The 22,323-nt window shown below is 38.9% G+C and overlaps 1 protein-coding gene across 1 annotated transcript in view; it reads right to left on the minus strand.

Moving 5' to 3' along the window:
- LOC308638516 (ankyrin repeat domain-containing protein 26-like) overlaps nucleotides 1-22,323 on the minus strand; it is a gene marked incomplete at its 3' end in the record, with an annotated part of 58,708 nt that overhangs the window by 34,754 nt on the left and 1,631 nt on the right. The window contains exons 2-6 of the mRNA XM_081276044.1: nucleotides 21,674-21,747; nucleotides 19,926-20,007; nucleotides 4,714-4,736; nucleotides 4,547-4,619; nucleotides 410-480 (exon numbers count right to left, since the gene is read on the minus strand). Of these exons, the coding sequence (XP_081132170.1) occupies nucleotides 410-480; nucleotides 4,547-4,619; nucleotides 4,714-4,736; nucleotides 19,926-20,007; nucleotides 21,674-21,747 (323 nt within the window). The remainder of the gene's footprint in view (nucleotides 1-409; nucleotides 481-4,546; nucleotides 4,620-4,713; nucleotides 4,737-19,925; nucleotides 20,008-21,673; nucleotides 21,748-22,323) is intronic.

Genomic DNA, 22,323 nt, shown 5'->3' on the forward strand with positions numbered 1-22,323 from the left:
ATTCATCTATGTGTCTTTTTTATGCCAACATGATTATTTTTTGTTAACTATAGCTCTGTAGTATAATTTGAAGTCAGGTATTGTGATGCCTCCAGCATTGCTTTTTTAACTTGGAATTGATTTGGCCATTTTGAGTCCTTTTTTCTTCCAAATGAATTTTAGAACTGTTTTTGCTAATTCTGTGAAAAACATGATTGGTGTTTTGATTGGTATCACATTGAATTGTATTGAATTTTTGACAGTATGGCTACCTTAAGAATCAATTTCTTTTCTTAATATTGTAGAGTTTTCATTCACCTTAGGATACTAAAAGACTATTCTGAAAGACAATTTCATTTGGATTCATCTAATTTGTTGAAGCAAGGAAAATAGCATGAAAAATGGGTTTGAAGTTTACATGATTGCATACCTTTGGCTGCTTATTTTCAGGGTCATCAAGTACGCTTTTCTTTTCTTCTGTTTTCACTATTAAAGATGGTTCTGCCAACAAATGTATTAGTCTATTTACACTACTTTGAATAGTTAGAAGAACAATCATAGAGTAAAATGAAAATGCCTAGTACTAATAATAACAATAACATTTATTTTATCAATTATAAATTGAATTTAAACATTACCTGCATAATTATTATTTATAATGTGGTACTTTGTACTAAAATCAATGACTTGTGCATACTTTTTTTTGACAGGCAAATTCATTTTAGTATTATTATATAATCATATGGGCTATATCTTATTCTAATCAGGATGCCATTTTTGTGGATGTACACAATGGTGAGATTCACCATGGTGTTTTCACATGTATGCACAGGAAAACTATGTCACATTTATTCCACTGCATTCTTAGCACACTCTCAACTGCTGAGAGTACTTTTGATTTTCTTTTGAGATGGGGTCTCATTAAGGTGCCCAGAATAGCCTGACACCAATTGTCCACCAGGCCTCAGCCACCTGAACACCTAGGCTATACAGATGTGTTCTGCTGACTTCTTTAGAAAATACTTCTACTGACCCAAACAAACCACTTGGGGAGAACTGGATGTTGTTAGCTTCAGTGCAAACAAATACCCCAAAAATTCATCTACAAATTCACCCACTGAACATAAAATGACAAATCCTCAGAAAAAAGAAAACAACTTTTCAATACCATAAAAACATAAAAATCCACACACTACATTATTCTCTACTTCCTAATAGTAAGTTTCAATCAGGCCCTGTGCATCTTTAATGGTTTCCAAAGTGCCTGGTACTTTACTCCTTTACAATGAACACTCTGCCCCTTTTGTTTGTCCACACTTCTGACAAATTTCTTTTCTACTCTAAAGATGTGGTGTTCTCTGAATTGTTCCTTGATTTGGGCTGTTGTTCTCTTAATAAAAATAGATAAATAAAAGTTTCTTTCCTTAGGCCACACTTCAGCGTGTTTCTACACCTTTATGGCTTAAATTGTAAATTATTTTTCTACATGTAAATTTCTTTTACTTGTGAACAGGAGAAAATATTTGTAGTCATCTTTGTGTACCCAGCCTTTATTTCTTTGACCCCATAATTATATTTTGAGTCCCTGGTAAGTGCTAATGTAGATAAATGGTGTGGGGGATGATTTTGCTTGAATTAGTCCTAAGCTGAGAGTTAAAGCATACTAGCCAGAGAGAAATAAAGGAAGAGAACATGAAAGCCGTTACAAGAGAGGGTGGCACCTGTTAAGTAGGGTCTGTGTTTGTCAAAAATATTGGGATAGTGAGGAGGAATGGCAGAGGACAGGGAAAAATGAAGAAAAGGATAAAAATAGTTGAACAGAACTCATTCTATCAATGTTTTCTAGGTGAGTTTAAGGTGATTGACATGAGTATTCTCAAGAGTGGTGGTTCATAGGTATACATGCATCAAAATAAAATCACTCTAATGTTGTGGGCAGGATGGAAATGAGGGGTATAAGCATAAATGGAGGGAGATAAATAAGTATAAGACAATAGAGCAAAATAAAGATGACAGGGGCCTAAATGGAGGGAACATCCTCAGGATCACATAGGATCCTACATTTTCAGCCCCCAGGAAGATTATGTTTCACTAAATTATTAAAAGTACAAATCGAAGTCTGTGGAAAATGAGACTCTACTCATGACTATTAATAGAGCTGGGAATGAAATGCCCTTTGACCTGGCCCAGGGTTCCTGTATTATGGTGATATTGTGTTGTGTGCATACCCCACAAGCCCAGGGAGCAGGCTACATTTGTGTTGTGATCCCCTGGCTCTGAATGGCTTCTCAGGATGAACCCCATCAGTGGCCAGGACTAGAAGCCCTTTCGTGATGGTGACTCATGGAGTCAGCTCATCCCCAAAGAGGGAGGGACACATGCTCTACTCCAGCAGTCTTGGGGTCCTGGTGGATGAGGGTTTGTGAACACAGGAAGCCAGCCCAGTGCTCCCCAGTTGTGTATATATATCACATTTCCTTAACATTCATCTCTTGAAGGTTACCTTGGTTTATTCCCCATAGATTGGCTATTACAAACTGTGCTTGGCTATTACAAACTTGGCTATTATACTGTGAGCCTATTTCCCTATGGTGTGCTGAATTTAGATCTTTTGGATATATTCCAAAGAGTGGGAAGCTGGATCATATGACATTCATAGTGTTTTTTGAGAAACCTTCATAGTTTCATGAGAGGCTGTGCTAATTTGCAATTCCAACAACAGTGTTTGAGTGTACCCCCCATATTCTTCCCCAAACTTATTATTACTTGTATGCTTGATGATGTCAATTTTAACAGAAGTGAGATGAAATCTCAGTGTAATTTTGACTTGCATCTCCCTTATTGCTAGAGATGTTGAGCATGTGTTCATATATTTGTTGGCCACTTAAATGTCTTCATTTGAGAAGTATATGTTTAGATCTTTTGCCCATTAGCTGATTGGGTTATTCCTAAAGAAAATGTAGTAACTAAACATAACAGAGTATTAGTAAGCCATAAAGAACAACAAAATTATGGCATTTTCTGGTAAGTGGATGGAACTGGAAACTATCATGCTAGGTGAAATAAACTAGGTTTGAAAAGTCAAAGGTCAAAAGTTTTCTCTGACATGTGAAAGCTAGTCCAAAATAATAGGGAAAAAAAGGGAAAGTGAGAAAGAAAGGAAAAAGCTGTGGGTGGGGGGGGAGGAGGATTCCATTAAAGAAGAAGAAAGACCCATGGATTAGATGAAGGGGGCTAGGGGTAAGGGAGAAGAGATAGGATAAGGGAAGAAAAGCAGAATGAATTTGACATAAGTTTCTCATGTCCATATATGAATATACCACAGGGAATCTCTCCATTATGTATATTCACAAGACTCTAATACAAACAAACAAACAAACAAACATAATCAGGTGTGTTAGTGCATGCCTGTCATCCCAATGGCTCAGGAATAGGAAGTGGAAGGATGGCACTTTTGAAACCAGCCTGAGTAACTTAGTGAGAGTATAAGAAACCTACTGAGATCCTGTCTCAAAATAAAAAATAAAAAATGCTGGGAATGTGGCAATCCCTAGTACCACAAATAAATAAATAAACAAGATAAACACAAATACACTAAATAATAGAATAGAGGGGATAAAGAAGACCTAGTAACAGGGGAAGAAAGTCAAGAAGGAAAAGTCAAATACTGGGATCCAAACTAGAGCAACAAATATTCCATAATTTCATAATTGTGTCCAAATGAATCCTAATTTATGAAAAAATAAAAACAGCCAATTAAAAAAAGGATAGAAGACTGGTGGTGAATCTTAGTGGCAAAGAGCTGTTTAGTTTGAAAAATAAATGGGATTCAATCCCCACCATAGAAACAAAACAAAACAAAACAAAGGAATAGTGACAAAAATGAGAGGAAAAACATCAGTGGTACACATAAGTAACTTTGAATTTATCACTTGTGGTCACTATTCAATGACGTGAATGATTGTTCTCTATACAATACAATACAATACAATTCTAAAGGTCTGAGAAAATTCATTAGATATATACAATATATTGTTTGATTTTCTAAGTGCAGTCCTGATCCCATGAGTGTTGTGGGCATCACATAAAGTGTGACACAATATACAACATTTTCAGTGCAATTTCTCAATAGGCTGGATGTCATAATGGAAATAAAATGAATTATTTGAAGAGATGAGTTTTCCTATTTCCCAGACTGGCATTGAAATCCTGCCTCAATCTCATAAGAAACTGGAATTATACTAGGTCTCACTGCCTACCTCACTGCAGTAAAAATATTTCAATATTGGGGAAAAATAATCCACCTCTGTGAAGCCCTAAAATGTGTAGTGACTCCAATAGCAGAGCTTAAAACATAGAAATATTTGAGATAAATGTTACAACTTAAAAATCTTTCTTATTAATATATACTTTTAATCATGGGTGCCAAGATTGACACTGGCCATGATTGTGCAAAATCATCATTTCAAATGAAGGGAAAAAAGAATTAGGAATAGGAAGAGCATACTAATTCACAAGTTTTAATATAATATAATTCATTTTAGAGAATTTGTACTGTGAAATTTACCAGGTTTGAGTGTCCTTATGGCCTTGATCCCTCCTGCTTCATTTGGAAAAGAATCTTTCATGGTAGTGGTAGGCTGGATGCATTTGGAAAAGAAAATAAATATCACATTCTTCATACCATGTGCAATCACTAATCCAAGATACAAATAAAAATCAAATTACTTTTACCTTAGGAAATTTCTCTTGAGACACTGAAAAGCAAAAGGGACATATATCATTAACCATTAAAATAGGACAAAAACCACTCATCCATTCCTGCTGAATTAGTATGGAGCTGAATCACTGTGCTTAGCTTTGATAATGATTATTATACTTTTGGGTGTGTCTCCTTTTTGTGGTTGGTAGAGCCACGTGACCAAAATGTACTGAAGAACACCCAGGAATATGTAGTTATGTTTCCAAAAATGAGATTATGTTTCTAATGGCCAAAATAAATTAGGAATGTGTATTTACAATCCTAAACATGCAGACTGATGGAGAAAAATGTGACCTCTAATCAGAGGACAAAAGCAGGACCTTGACAGGCTAAATGTGAAAGTTGATTTCAGAATGTAACAGTGTGTATCTTTAATATAATTAAAAAATATTTAATCCATCACATTATATTTGTGTGTAATATCCCTCCATTTCTTCTACAAGTTTAATAATACAAAGCTGTCATAAGGGCCCAGATAATTGTACAATTTGTTGCTCATTAAAAGAAGTTCTCTGCACTGGTCAGCTCAGACATACTTTTAGAATGACAGCTAATGAAAATATTCTTGTTTTTCCATACCTATGGGAGAAATAGGTACACTGATAATTCTTATTTCCTCTGGTTTAGCCATATTATCATTTCTTGATCCACTCATGAGAGAAGACATAGGAAGCTAAGGAGAGCAACTAAGAACAGAATAGGGAGGAAGAGCATGAGAAGAAGATCACCATTAAACAGGGACGAGAGGTGGGAGGGAAAGAGAGAGAGAGAAGGGAAATTGCATGGTAAAGGAAGGAGACCCTCATTGTTATACAAAATTACATATAAGAGGAAGTGAGGGGGTAGATGGGGTAGAGAGAGAAGATGGGAGGAGAGGGGAGGGGAGGGGAGGGGGGATAGTAGAGGATAGGAAGGGCAGCAGAATACAACAGACACTAGTATGGGAGTATGTAAAAAAGTGGATGTGAAACCGATGTGAATCTGCAATATGTATACGGGGTAAAAATGGGAGTTCATAATCTGCTTGAATCAAATGTATAAAATATGATATGTCCAGAGCTTTGTAATGTTTTGAACAACTAATAATAAAAAAAGTAAAAAAATTACTAAAATGTGGTAATCACAAAGAAGACAGCATGTGTCAGAGTTATCACATATCAAGAACAATTATAATTCAAAATAATTAGATTTAAAATAAAAATTATTGTGTTCAAGGAATTAACTCTACAAAGTCTTCTGCTTAAAAAACTAAACTCTTTTGATATATCATGTTAGTCTTTAAAGGATCTTATCAGAAAATTAGCTATCTAAGAATGAGACTGTCACTCACAAAAGAGTATAACCATAGCAGGCCCAAGACCATGAGGTCAATTCATAGTACCATCACTCCCCTAAATGAAAAAATTTTAGAAACTTTAATAAGATAACCAAAGTTTCTAAAATGATATATATCTCAGGTGAAAAATACATGATGCAACACCCATTCCCAATGCCTGGTTGTTGTTAAGGAGAGGAGAAATGAGTAGCTGTAGATTACACAATATTAGCAGCCCTACATCTTCCAATAAACTCAGGACCAATAAAATCTCATTTTTTTACTGATTCAAATATACTGAAGCCAAATGAAATTCATCCTCTCAGTTTCTTAATTTCTGCTTCCTTCTTACCTGTCAAGAGACATACTCAAATTATAGACAAGATTGATGTTTCCCTATGATCTAGTTATAGTCTGAACTATGATCCAATGGTCTTCACTGACATTTCTCTCAATACTTTTTCTATAGAGAGGTTTGTTCCCTCTACCCAGTATGTGGTCTAGGGAGCAGGAACATTGGAATCACCTTTGATTTTATTAGAAAGGTAGAATCAAAGAACTGCTGAATTTGAATGTGCATTCTGGACATTATAATGACTGATGACTCATTAAATGTTGAGATTCTTGGACTATACTGATTCATTTCTAAGTTCTCTACCTCAACTTCCTATTTGGAGTTACCCCAGACTCCTCCTGTTCACATCCCTGTTGTAAGCTGTATACAAATCACACTTTTCAGTAGACATTTGAACAAATGACGACTTTGCATTCACCCAAAAAGCAATCTGTTTTTTCTCTTTCGCATTTTGTTTCTCTCTGCTATTTTCTGTCCTAGGAAGTAGTAACATTTTAGATGATGATGTTAAATCATATACATACATAGCGGACTTATATGGGTTTATATGTAGTTATGGTAAACAAAACATTGCTCTGTGTGATCAGAATCAATTCAATGGGTTTGCAACAGTAAGAGACAGTGAAAGTATTGAAAATCCTCCTACCTGCCAGACAAATTGTTTCTATAAAACTTAACTTCTGTTTTTTTCCTCAATACAATTTCAATAGTACATTTATTCAACTACTAGAATATACTGGTGGTCAGGTTGAAAATAAACATCTCATATCATGAATTATTTTCATGTATAATTCTTACCTTCTATATGTTCTTTTACTTTGTGTTTTTCTCTTTGATTTGCATCATCATCATTTTCAGATGAATGAATATGAAACATCTTCAGAAGCCTCCCAAAACAACCCTGGTAAAGTGAATATCAATAATGAGTGGCATAAAGATTTCTAATCACAATCTAATAAGACATCGAAATTTATAGTTTTGAGATCAATGAGTAAAAATTAGACTAGTGCCTAATGAAAATCGAAATATTTCAAACCAGAACCTCATATACACTCTCCAGATTAAGCTGCACTTTTATCTCCGTATGGAAACTGACACTGTAAAACCAAAACGAAGCACAAAGAGACATATTTACTGACAATACAATAGATGATGTGCATATTCCCACAAGGAATAAACTTCAGTGTACCTGATCCAACACTTCATTTCCCACCAATAGAGGATATTTAATAAAAACTGATTTTAAAAAATTCTTACAAATACACATGCTGTTATTCAGCATTGAATATTGAATTCATTCCAGTGACTGACTTATTTTAGTGTATGAATAAGAAACTGGTTTTGATAAAAGAGTCTGGATTATGTCATATTAAAAAGAAATAATATAGTATTGATGTTGCTTCTTTTAGATCAGCAAGAGTTTACAAAGTCTAATTATCTTTTGTTAAAATTTTCCTGATAAAAAATTATTTGAAAAAATGGCATAGTACTAAGAAATAGGTTTCTGTCTATTCCCTTTAACCAACAGTACATAACCATCAGGTTGAGCATGAAATTATTTCCAGTTAAGGAAGAACAACAAAACATTTACCAAGGAGGGCTGAGGTTGTGGCTCAGTGATAGAGCACTTGCCTGGCACATGTGAGGTACTGGGTTAGATTCTCAGTACCATGTAAAAATAAATAAATAAATAAAATAAAGGTATTGTGTCCATCTAAAACTAAAAAAAATATTTTTAAAAAAAGTTCCCCAAGGAAGGAAAGAGGTACACAGACAGACACAAAACTGACTGATACCTGAGTGGTGTGCAGCTATGCCAAGATATAGTGTGGCTATGGGATAACCAGAGTGCAATTAGAGGGAACCAGTGAATAACAAAGGCATTCCTAAGACAAATGGACTGCAGCAGCGCCAGGCAAAACCTGGCTGAGTTGAAGAGGAAAGCTGCACTCTGGTGAGCTCAATGGGAGAATACCAGCAATCCTAACAAAAGCCAAGTCCAGTACAGTCAACCAATCATTTTCAGCAAAGGAGAGACTTGGATTCTGCCTGATGTGTCAAGGGAAGATAAGTGTACTGGGATTCTTTCCTGCAGCTTCTCAGAGTGCCTGCCTGGGAGACTTCATTCACTAGGGCTCCTATTCTCAGATTTCTTCATGAGAGATCAGAAATTTTGACTTCAAGGCTCAACTCTGACATGAATTCACTGTGTCATGAGGTATTCACAAGAGTCATGCTGGGTTATAGGAGAGAAACCTAAGGTGCACATGTGCTGGGAGCTCTGAGCAGCTGAAGAAATGCACCTATAGTCTACCCAAGGGAAAAAAAGACAGGGACTTTCATTTCAATGTGATGTTTGTAGCTATGGATAGACCATCATCTGGTAAGAATCACTGTTCACACAGGTGAGCAGATATCCCAATTATGGACATACTTAAATTTCAGAGGCACCTGGGGGGATTGCCCTCATTTCCACCACTGACATTGGTTCAGGGATGTCCTTGGGGTCTCTGATGGATCCCAGAGGGGGAAACCTAGTTAGAAATGCTCTTTAGCTGAGTCTGTCTGTGTCAGAGGTCAAGAACACTTGCATCTCCAACACAAACCGGCCATCTCTATGACATTAGAAGAGAGAATGACTGGGATGTAAGGACAGTAAGAGTTTTGGTAAGCTATTTGGCCAGTCTATGGAGTGCAGAGCAGTGGGGCCACGGCCCATTGCAAATTGGTGCTTTCAGTTTAGTGACAGGGAAAACAGCTTTCTGTGCTTTCAAGAGGGAGAAGATTCCAAGAGTGCTGAGACAGGTTCTGGTGGAAAGCTTCATTCCTGCAGTACACTACCCAAGCACAGATGTGCAAGGAAGCCAACTTTGTCCTAATCAGAGAGAGGGAGGGAGGAAATCCTACAGGGACTTGAGAATTGCATACTCCTGAGCACATTTGCTAAAAGGATTCCAGAAGTGGGGATTGCAATACAGATCAGTCCCCAGGCTCCGTGTTGTGGCAGGGTTTTTCAGGCAGTTCCAGTTTTTCCCAGACTCACATCCCTGGGTATAAAACAAGTATGACTATTCCTCTGTAAATGAAAACTTGCCCTCAGCACCCCTTGAGAGTGGGAGAGATCTGTCTTCATACTTCACCACCAGGATTGTTCTATCTGGACTTGAGCTCAGGAGAACAAGCAGAACTACATTTCCTTACAAGAATCCCCTAAAGTTATTGGATTCTAAAATTATAATTCCTAGGCAGAGACACATTTATGTGAATTGCATCAGCACATTGAAATCTAAAATAGTTTTTCTCTTCTGTTACTTGAGGCATGGAGATCATTTTGTAAAGTATTCCATTGGTAGTTGATTTTTTTTCTAAGTTGTAGTTGTTGCTGGTAATTATTCTCTACTTTGAACAGATGTTGATGGGTAAACCTAGCACTTTGGTCAATCTCAGTGGGGCTCTGACACTGAGATGATATAACCCCTGCCAAGGTCAATTTCTCCACAGAGAAATTGCTTCAGTAAAATGACCCAACATATATCTTGGAAGACAAATCAATCCAAATGCATACACAAACCTCATCATAGCAATACAGCTTATGAGAGAAAACAGGGCAATAACATACCTAAAAAATTTCAGAGTTGCCCCCAAACTACACGGTATACTTCCATTCACTAAGAGGTTGAAGTAAACCCCTTCGTAATTATTACTGATTTTCTACATGGAAAGGAAATGAGCTGGGAAGTTATTATAAGTTCCCTAACAGCAAAGTCCAATCTGGAATGTAATATTCAAGATGGAAGTTGTGTTTCTATAAGGAGCCTCTGTCCTACCTTGACACTGACACTAAAGTCAAGTTTCAATGAAATCTTTGAGTCACTGGGAATTAAAAGCCTTTCACATGGTAGTGCTCAGTGACCATGACTGTTATATTTGTTCAAAATTTCAACCGTTGTTAATAAGTTTTATATTTAATGTTATTTCATTGATAATATAAGGAGATTATCCAAAAGGAAGCACAGTAACCATCAGAAATAAAACTTTCTATTATCATGGTTTCTTATAGTATTTGTAAATTCATAACCAATTAAATGCTTAAGTTCAGACTTAAGTATCAGATTCTAAGGCTCTTCTGAAAACTAATTTCATTTAGCCAACTCTTCATTATCAAAGCAAGGAACACTATAGGAAACAAGGAATTTAAAGTCACAGGTTTACATACCTTTGCCTTTTTCTTCTCTTTACCATCAAGAGTTTTTTGACCTTTCTCTGGTGGCACATCTAAGGGTGGTTCTGAGGACAAATGTATAGATTTATGTAAACTACTAGACCACTTTTTTTAAAAGAGAGTATTCTATCAAAATTAAATAAATACCTCTAATAATAACTTAACTTACATTTTCCCAAATATGCATTTAATTAAGCTTAAATTTTAGCTGCATGTTTAGATTGTAATTTATATTGCCATTATTTAGGTTGGGAATTGAACTCAAGGCTTATGCATATCTGGCAAATATTCTGGCACTGAATTTCATCTCTAGACCTTTTATATTATTTTGACATCCTGCCTCTCTAAAGTACTCAGGCTGGCTGGAAACTGCAGTCATCCCCCAAGCAACTGTGATTACAGAAGTTCTCAGTGTCTCCAGCAAATACTGACTTCTGAAGGAAGTATTTTTACTCATCCAAAACTTCAAAAAATCTTTTGGGGAGACACTAGATGTCATCATATCAGTGCACACAAGCATCTCAAAGATTCACCACTCAAGACAAGTGGAAAGTTCTCAGAAACAAAATTTTAAAATACCATAGAAACATGAAGATCCACACTGTTTACTATGTTCTACTTCAGAATAGTAATTCACAGTAGCTAAACAATGGAACATACCTAGGTGCCATGCAATATAGGAATGGATAAAGAAAATGTGGTATGTATCTTCAATGGAATATCACTAAGCTTTAAAGAAGAATGAAATTATAGCATTTGCCAGACAATGGTGGAGTTGGAGAATATCATGTTAAGCAAAATAAACTAAATTGCAAAAAAAAGAAAACGAAGGTCAAATGTTTTCTCTAATATGCAGATGTTAATTCACAATAAGGGGTATGTGGCACTGGAAAAGAATAGATATACCTTAGATTAGATAGAGGGAAGTAAAGGGAGGAGAGGGGATGTGAGGATAGAAAGGATAGTAGAACAAAACAGACATTATTAATTTATATATATATAAATATACGTATAATATATATATATACATATATATATATTACTACAAGACCAATGTAATTTTACAACTTCTACACTCAGAAAAATGAAAAATTATATCCCACCTTTGTATGATATATGAAACTATATAAATGCATTCTAGTGTTATGTATAACTAACTAAAACAAATTAAAATTTTTACCATTTTTTCATTTTTTTGAGTGTGTTATATATATATATATATACACACACACATATATATCTGTCTTCCTATTTCTGGGCTTTTTAAATGAAACTAGTCATTTTTTCTTGCTCAGCTTTTTGAGTGTTAAGGGTTTTGAAGTAGTAAATTTTTGTTTTGTTTGGTATTGTTTATTTCACTACTCTGTTTCACACCTTTTCTCTTTTCATTGCTAACAGACAAATTCTACTATACTCTTTCATTCTTCCTTGAAATTTTTACTTCTGTATACACTCTTCCATCCTCATAACCAACACATCCTACATCACCACCTCATTTGCCCTAATAACCATATGAAATTACACTTTTCTACTTTCCTATCTTTACTGCTTTCCTCTTCATAAAATTATACTTCAGGGATATTCACACTAAAACATGCAAAGAGTCCAGTGGTGCATTTTGGATTTGACATGTATCTGAGACAATAGTTGCCTTTAAAAATATTTTTCTTATGCTCATAAGGCAATTTTGTACAAAGATGAATGTACACATTGACATTGGTCTTTTTGTACCCAATCTTCACTTCAAATTGGGGATACAAAAGAACTATGAATGAAAAACTTTCAGAGGTTTTCACATAGGGCCACAATTTCAAGTGTTTTTATAGATGCTTTTACAGAGTTGTTAAATGAATTCAAGGAAAAATCTATGTCTCTGGAAAATGACATTATTTCATAACTGTACTTAGCTACATTCTTTCTTGGCTTGCTCCTTTTCTCCACCCTTCTGGTTTTCAAAAAGAACCACTACCACAGGGATCTACATTTGTCCATGACCAATCCTATGATCCCTAATCCCCCATAGTGCTAAAAATGAGCATTTCATAGGATGTTCAATTCTATATGTGGCTGTTGAAACATATAAGTTTATGGGTATTGAATCAAGGTATATCTGCATGACCTGGGACTTCATTCCTGAATGCCTTTCTCACTGGAAAGAAGACAAGAAGAGTGAAAAAATTTGGCGCTACATCTGAAAGAAGACAAGAAGAGTGAAACAACTTGGCACTACATCTCATGACATATTTGGTCCCTAAAACTCACAAGGATTTTGGGCATCTCCAATATGTTTCTCACCCTCTCTCTCTCTGTCTCTCTATTTCTGAAAATAAACATGATTTTCCCCCATTCACAGTGTACACCTGCTCCTCTTGTCTCCATTGACTCTCTGCAAGCTGCCTTCCTCCTTCTTCAATCCACATTCTACTCTCCCCTCCAGTGTTTCCCAATATAAATCTACTCGGGATTTGAATCAGTTACTCCAATCATCTGATGACACTGTGAAGTTTACCTGTTCCACAAATGGTACAAGATATACCTCTTGTTACCTTCCACATTGTGAAAGCAATACTAAGAAGATTCATGTCTAAAACAACTCAAATATACTTCAAATTAGGGTTTTAAGTAAATATTTTGGCCACTGAAAAAATTTGAAAGAGTTTGGCACTTACCATCCAGAGTATGCGTTTCCTTTTCAAATGCATCCTCAGAGAAACCATCAAAGCGCTCTCCTATGCAAATCTCAGAGACTCTCTGGTAAAATTCATAACAAATTGATATCATTTAAAATTCATATCAATAACCCATTCTGAATCAGCATTTTAAAGCAGACATATATATCGCTTGGGCTGTGCACGTCAGTAAGGATTAAAAAACTAGACAAGTCTAATCTTCCAAAATTGAACGATTGAAAAGAGAACTTCATATATCCTCCCCCATGAAGACCAACTTTCATCTTCACATGGCTACTGACTCTGAAAGGAGAAGGCCACCACAGAAGAAACACAGCCTCCCAAAACATACGATCTGATGCGCGAAACTGCGCAGACATACTACTCCTGTAACACCTAACCCGACTCAACGTTTTCTAGCATAAAGGAGAGAATGATATTTAAAATATACTCGAACACATTCTGGCAAATTCGGATATCAGCCAGCATTACACACAGGCAACATTCTGATGACAGGACATTTGGGATAGAATCACGTTGGTTTGTAAGAATTTGAATTATGCTATGCTGAAGGGAAACAGAACAGCATTACCTGGGCCTCCTTAGCTGAACAAAAACTTTTGCAATCTAAAAAACCTTTGGGGAAATTTTTACCGAGAGGAAGACTCATCCTTCGCATATGATGCCAAATTAGGGAGAGAAAGATTTCTCCATTTTGCATTTACCTAACTTGGGCTTCATGATGTGGTTGTGTAGGCAGCACTTTGTAGTCAAAAAGCAAAAAGTGACAGAACAGGGTACCAAGGCATAAAAGTGATTTTGAGTACACATTTTCAAGACGCCCTGGTACATGAAAATTGAATAGGCCAGGAGACAGGCAGAAAAAGAGTGTGGAGGAATCTAGCAGGGCAACTCAGAATAGCATGGGAATGAAAATGCCTTTCCTGATTGCATAGTCCGAACATTCAACGTGGGTCTATGGGAAAGCACAGGTTTCTTTCTTTTCTTTCTTTCTTTCCCTTTCTTTCTTTTTTCTTTCTCTTTCTTTCTTCCTTTTTAAATATTCATTTTCTATCCTGCTTTTTTGGTCAATTTGTTTATTACTTCTGCAAGCCTTTGGGGTAGTTTCTTGGATCTTGGAGACACAAGATCCTATTCTTGTGCCAACAGTAATATTTTAACATCTGCCTTTCCTATTCTTGCCCCTTCCCCCATTTTCTCATGGCTCTCTTCCCTGAATGTTCAGGAAGCTGTATTCCAGAATTGACCCAGTTCTCTAATGGGGAATAGACACTGAAGATAAGGCCTATTGAAATCCATGGCCCTTGGTTAGAGGCTAGTAGTATAATCCTAACCTTTTGGACCACAAGTAGGGACCACCCTTGAACATGAGTCCATTCGGTGGCCATTGGTGTTTTTCATGTGTCCATCATAATAACCAGCTCTTAAATCAGTCTAATATTTGATCATAAGTCATTGATCATTTCAGGAGGTTCTCCAAATGGAAGCAGAAAACCCCAAGCAATTTTAGGCCTCAGACTTAAGGAGCATCTAGTTCAATAAGGTACCATGAATTCTGAAATGGTTTGCACATTCTTAAAGTTTCCAACTGTTTTTAGACCGAAGGATTCAGTGATGATCTCGGCTTGATGAGAATAGTCAGAGAGGTAATTTCATGGGACCTACTGTCCATTAGTAGAGCAAGGCAAATGTTGGGAAGCCAGGAAGGGAAATGGCCATGTTTACATACCTTTGGCTTCCACTTCTTGGAACCACCAAGGGTTGTGCCCGCTTCCTCTGCCTTCACATGGAAATGTGCTTCTGCTGACAAATATGCAGATTTACATAAATGAATTAGAACATCCTGAACAGGGATGCTGTGTCCTAATGGAAATACACAGTTCTAACAGTAATTCACTTCTCTTTTCCCACACATGCATTTACGTGCAGCTTCACTTTCAGCTGAATGCTGATTTTTTTACTTACATTGCTACTGTGTGTGAGTGAGTGAACCTGGAATGGGACCCATGGACTTTGGCATGCTTGGCAAACACTCTGCCACCGGATTTCCTCCCTTGGGATCTTATGCCAGGTATTAGGAAAACCATTGGATGAAGCTGACATAAATTTCCTAGGTACACAGACTGCTGTTTCTTGCATTGCTCCTTGGCTAGCTCTTTACTTGTTTTTCCACTGGATGATTCCCTGAGCTCTGGATCATCATGATTTCTGGATTGCAGGGAACAACACTATGGTTCCCATCCTCAGTCAATGGTATCAGTCACCATTGCCAAGAGTCTTGATTTACTTGACCTGATAGTTGACTGAGCTCCTGGTAAGTGCTAGTGTGGATAAAAGACTTCAGATGTGGTGGTGTTCCTGCAGGTAGGGCCAGAGCAGTGTCTCAATAAGTGAGCATGGGGGGCAGCCAGGGGTCGGAAATGGTGACAGCAAGGAAGGGATTTGCAAGGGAGAGAAAGAGACCATGATTCAATGGCATCTGCATGGCTCAAAACAAATACAGTTGGAGTCGTGTCAAGTGACTGAAAGGACAGGGGACAGGGATGCATACACCGAGAGAGGCCCGATTTACACTCTGAAAGGTTTCTAGTTGACTTGACAACACTGGGACCATCACGTGCATAAAACATCAGTGCATAAAGGCAACGTGGGTACACCGAGGTTCATGCCTCATACGTGCAGTGTAGCGAGAGCAACGTGACACATCCCCCGGGTACATCGAATGCGAGGGGCCTGTGCGAAATTGGTGGCGAATGTGTAGAATATAATTTCGAATGCCACCTGGACTGGAGGAAGGTATGCAGACACGTAGAGGACACGAAGTCCTCAGTGCGAGGGATCAATGAGCTTCCTAAGTGAATTCAACTAAAAATCTGTGTGCCTAGAACGGGGGATCATTTCACAAGTCTATAAAACGTATCCAATCAGATGGGACAGGAACTAGAGGACAGGATTCAGGTTTTTGTGTTCACCATCTGGTTTCTGTGCTGCTCAGCTGCCTACACTGAGGAAAGTGTTCTTCATGTTTGGCGTGCGATGTCCTGAGCCTTGGAATTGCCAAAGTCCTCAATGAATCAGAAGAGCTGGCATTCAGGCTCAGTGGTAGAGAAACTGCTTTGCATGTCAAGGTCCTGGGTTCAATTCCCTCCCTTGAAAATGACTATTACAGGCATGAATAGGAATAGGGTCGATGGCATCAGTGTCGTGAAGGAGGAACTTTGGATGGGCAGCCTGAGAGACCATGCAAGGAAGCTATTGCCTATGTCCTGATAATACCATACTTTTTCTATAGGAAAGAGGAGAGGGGAAACGTATAGTGAGGTAACATAGTGAGTGCAGAATAAAGCACACAGAAGGAGGAGGTCACTGACTGAGTAAATCCGTGCATAGAGCACAATATGGGTGTGAGCCATCAAAGAGCACGCTGGGTGTCGTGATAGCACTCAATCTGATTGTTTTTACGTGGCTTCTTCACATGTCTCACTGGCTCACCATCTATTTTTGTGTCCAAGTCCAATATGGAGCTCAGTCTCTCAGGAGCCTGACACTACCGCCTAGCTGTCCACTGCACATCTGGAAACTCTGCAGCACGTTAGCCTAAGCTTCCTCATTCATGATTATAAATCCCTAAATCCAGTAGTGGATCTTGGGTTTTACCCACCACTGAGTTAATGGTTGCCTTGAATGGTATTTTTCTCACGTTGATAAAGGCAATTTTGTACCAACGTGAATGCCCACGTTGACACTGGCCTTTTCTGTATCCAATCTCCCCTTCCAATGGGGGATACAAAAGAATGAGGAATGGGAGCCTTTCAGAGGTTTTCACATAATGCCACCATTTCAGGTGTGTCCATAGACGCCTTTCCAAAGAACTCCTAGTGCAAAATGTACCTGATGTAATAGTCTTGACATCCTTCTTCCTGGCACCCTTCATCTCTATGTCTGTAGTTTCACGAGAATGTCTCAATCCAGTGGGAGGCTGGATGGGTTTGGGAAAATGATATCAAATAAAAGCTGTGTATTTACAGCCATGTGTAGGTCTTAGGAAGAGAAGCGCAAGGTGCAATTACCTTCAAGGAAGGAGCCGTCTGAGATACTGAAAAGGAAAAGGGACATAGAGTCAATTAGCCATGCATGTGACCAAACCAGCCATACCTTGGTCTCATATTAAGAAGGAGCTGGACACTCATGCTTCACTTTGGGAATAACTTTGGTAGCCTTTGGCCCTTTAGGGTTTGTGTGCATATTTCCTGGTTTTGGGTTCTCAAAACCACAAGGTTGCATGGTACCACCTTAAACAGGGGCAGAAACGTAGGTTGAATCAACACAAGCAGTGAAGTTTCCAACCCTGAGACTCTTTGCAATAGCCATAAATCAAAGAGGAAAGCGAAAGGATGCCAACGGAGAGAGGCACAGTGAGGAAGGATGTGATGGCAGATATCTTCCTTGACACATATGGGAGTTCTTCAGTGTGCTGCACTCCCAACACCTGTGCTGTTCCTCCAGTTGTGCTAGAAGTCAGGGAGCACCAATGGTGTAGAGTGCAGTGAAAGGGGTCATCCATTTCTGATCCAAGAACTTTCCCCCCACCGATTGGCTGAGATATACACTTTCAGCAGAAGGGCTCATTAAAAACATTCTTGATTTCCATACCCACGGGGGACACTGGTGTGCCCTCCTTCCTTGCATCCTCCGCTTTAGGCAACTTGGGCTTTCTTGATGCAATCACGGGAGAAGACAGAGGGCCCAGTTCTAGGAAACAATGGTATGGTAAGATTAAAGTCTCAAAGTATGTTAAAGCAAAGGGAAAGTGTCGACTGTGTTATCGCAGAAGTCTTTCCTACCCATAACTTTCCATACTTAAAATTTGTGGGAAGGCTCATGAAAAATAAGTCTTTGGATACTCAAAGTATGAGCTCTCCCAAGTCTTCAGTTCCCACCGAATCTGCTTTCCTATATGTTGGTCATCTTTCAAGGATTTCCATGAAATGACTGTCTCACAAAATGAGCTCTGAATAGGGTCAGGAGTCACTCAGGACTAGAGCACATTTGTAGCTTGCTAAAAGCTCTGGATTCCATCGCACTATGTCCCCCTGCCCAGAATAGGGAAGGAGATGAGAGTGGTCTTTTTGAAAAAAGCCAGTGCTTCTACAATCATAGACATCCCCTCTGAACCACTGACATCACTGCAAAATGCAGGCTCCAGGCCTGCAAGTGCGGCACAGGGAAATGACTTGCTCTAGTTTGACTCCATGTACCATTCTCCTCTACTTTGAATAATCTAGGGACAGACAGTACTCCCAGTTTTCATTTGAAGGCAGACCTACTGAAGACACAAGAGATGCATTCCCTGCTTCCTCATCACACTCTCCAAATGTACCCAGCTGACTTCTTGCTTGCCTTCCTCCTTTCCCTTACCCTTCTGCTTTTCAGAAAGAACCTCGACCATGGTGGTCTCCATCTTGATTGTCCACTTGATAGTATTTGTAGGGATTTCTCCCACTCACTCTTTTTCTCAAATAACCTTACAAGGACCTTCCCCATTGTCAAGAGCCATGCTCAGAGATGAAAGCAAATCCTTGGCCTTCCATAAGTCTCCTTTGGTCCTCAGCTACCTCCCCATGGCTCTTCACTGAGGCTTCATTAAGGAGAAGTCCATTCCCTGACTCCTCAGAATGTGCTCTGAGGGCCAGGAGCATTGGAATCACCTTAGAACCCATTACAGATGCAGAATTCAAGACCTGCCGAATTGCAGTGCGTATTTTGAACCTGGTCCCCAACAGATGACCCACGGGAGTGGAGAGATGCAGTCTGTGGGAGTCCAAACCTAAATTCTTCAACTTCAACTGCCTATTTGGAATCGAGCCACAGTCTCCTCTCTACCAGGTCCCCCAAATCAAAGATGTATAAGGAGTCAATTTTTGCAGTAGACCTTTGGTCAGGCTGGGGCCTTGGTGATCAATCCGTAACCAACCCTACACTTCCCAAGTCCAGGAGGGTGCTCCAAAAAATACCAGCATTTCTTAGGATGTTCATTTCTGTTTGCGGCTGTGGGACCATGTCAGTTTACGGGTGGTCCATCAAGGTAGCTCTGCATGACCAGGGACTGAGTTCCTGAACGCCTTTCTCACCAGGAGGAAGACAGGAAGATTGGAACAACTGGCACTACATCTCATGCCAAGTTTGGTCCTTGAAGCTCACAAGGCTTTCTGGCATCTCTAATATGCTTCTCTCCCTGTCTCTCTCTTTCTCTCTCTGTAGCCAGTCATCTGAGATTCCCCCCTTCACGGTGCACACCTGCTTGCTTCTTTTCTCTCCATTGACTCCCTGTACTCTGTTTTGCTCCTTCTTCAATCCACCTTCTACGGTCCCCTCCAGTGTTTCCCAGCCTTAGTCTGCTCAGGTTTTGAATCATTGGTTCCAATCACCTCATGACACTCTGGATGTTACCTGTCCCTCCAAAGGCAGGAGATGTACCCATTGTTACCTTCCACTACTCAGTAGATTCCTGTCTTCCACTGTTCAAATAGACTGCTGGTTAGGATTGAAATAAATATGCTGTCCACTGTAATTTTTTATATGAAAAATATAAAGGCTCTTACCTTCCAGAGTATGGGCTTCCTTTTCAAGCATATCCTCAGAGGAACCATCCAAGTTCTCTCCTGAGCAAATCTCAGAGACTCTCTGGTAAAATTAATATCAAAATTGATATCCATTAAAATTCATATCAATAACCCATTCTGAATCAGCATTTTAAAGCAGACATGTCGCTTGGGCTGTGCACGTCAGTAAGGATTAAAAAACTAGAGAAGTCTAATCTTCCATAATTGAACGATTGAAAAGAGAACTTCATATATCCTCCCCCACGAAGACCAACTTTCATCTTCACATGGGTACTGACTCTGAAAGGAGAACACCACCACAGAAGAAACACATCCTCCCAAAACATACGATATGATGCGCGAAACTGCGCAGACATACTACTCTTGTAACACCTAACCCGACTCAACGTTTTCTAGCATAAAGGAGAGAATGATATTTAAAATATACTCGAACACATTCTGACAAATTCGGATATCAGCCAGCATTACACACAGGCAACATTCTGATGACAGGACATTTGGGATAGAATCACGTTGGTTTGTAAGAATTTGAATTATGCTATGCTGAAGGGAAACAGAACAGCATTACCTGGGGCTCCTTAGCTGAACAAAAACTTTTGCAATCTAAAAAACCTTTGGGGAAATTTTTACCGAGAGGAAGACTCATCCTTCGCATGTGATGCCAAATTAGGGAGAGAAAGATTTCTCCATTTTGCATTTACCTGACTTGGGCTTAATGATGTGGTTGTGTAGGCAGCACGTTGTAGTCAAAAAGCAAACAGTGACAGAACAGGGTACCAAGGCATAAAAGTGATTTTGAGTACACATTTTCAAGACGCCCTGGTACATGAAAATTGAATAGGCCAGGAGACAGGCACAAAAAGAGTGCGGAGGAATCTAGCAGGGCAACTCAGAATATCATGGGAATGAAAATGCCTTTCCTGATTGCATAGTCCGAACATTCAACGTGGGCCTATGGGAAAGCACAGGTGTCTTTCTTTTCTTTCTTTCTTTCCCTTTCTTTCTTTTTTTCTTTCTCTTTCTTTCTTCCTTTTTAAATATTCATTTTCTATCCTGCTTTTTTGGTCAATTTGTTTATTACTTCTGCAAGCCTTTGGGGTAGTTTCTTGGATCTTGGAGACACAAGATCCTATTCTTGTGCCAACAGTAATATTTTAACATCTGCCTTTCCTATTCTTGCCCCTTCCCCCGTTTTCTCATGGCTCTCTTGCCTGAATGCTCAGGAAGCTGTGTTCCAGAATTGACCCAGTTCTCTAATGGGGAATAGACCCTGAAGACAAGGCCTATTGAAATCCATGGCCCTTGGTTAGAGGCTAGTAGTATAATCCTAACCTTTTGGGCCACAAGTAGGGACCACCCTTGAACATGAGTCCATTCGGTGGCCATTGGTGTTTTTCATGAGTCCATCATAATAACCAGCTCTTAAATCAGTCTAATATTTGATCATAAGTCATTGATCATTTCAGGAGGTTCTCCAAATGGAAGCAGAAAACCCCAAGCAATTTTAGGCCTCAGACCTAAGGAGCAACTAGTTCAATAAGGTACCATGAATTCTGAAATGGTTTGCACATTCTTAAAGTTTCCAACTGTTTTTAGACCGAAGGATTCAGTGATGATCTCGGCTTGATGAGAATAGTCAGAGAGGTAATTTCATGAGGCCCACTGTCCATTAGTAGAGCAAGGCAAATGCTGGGAAGCCAGGAAGGGAAATGGACATGTTTACATACCTTTGGCTTCCACTTCTTGGAACCACCAAGGGTTGTGCCCGCTTCCTCTGCCTTCACATGGAAATGTGCTTCTGCTGACAAATATGCAGATTTACATAAATGAATTAGAACATCCTGAACAGGGATGCTGTGTCCTAATGGAAATACACAGTTCTAACAGTAATTCACTTCTCTTTTCCCACACATGCATTTATGTGCAGCTTCACTTTCAGCTGAATGCTGATTTTTTTACTTACATTGCTACTGTGTGTGAGTGAGTGAACCTGGAATGGGACCCATGGACTTTGGCATGCTTGGCAAACACTCTGCCACCGGATTTCCTCCCTTGGGATCTTATGCTAGGTATTAGGAAAACCATTGGATGAAGCTGACATAAATTTCCTAGGTACACAGACTGCTGTTTCTTGCATTGCTCCTTGGCTAGCTCTTTATTTGTTTTTCCACTGGATGATTCCCTGAGCTCTGGATCATCATGATTTCTGGATTGCAGGGAACAACAATATGGGTCCCATCCTCAGTCAATGGTATCAGTCACCATTGCCAAGAGTCTTGATTTACTTGACCTGATAGTTGACTGAGCTCCTGGTAAGTGCTAGTGTGGATAAAAGACTTCAGATGTGGTGGTGTTCCTGCAGGTAGGGCCAGAGCAG

This window comes from Spermophilus citellus, assembly GCF_964194105.1.
Source record: "Spermophilus citellus genome assembly, chromosome: 1".
Lineage (NCBI taxonomy): Eukaryota > Metazoa > Chordata > Mammalia > Rodentia > Sciuridae > Spermophilus > Spermophilus citellus.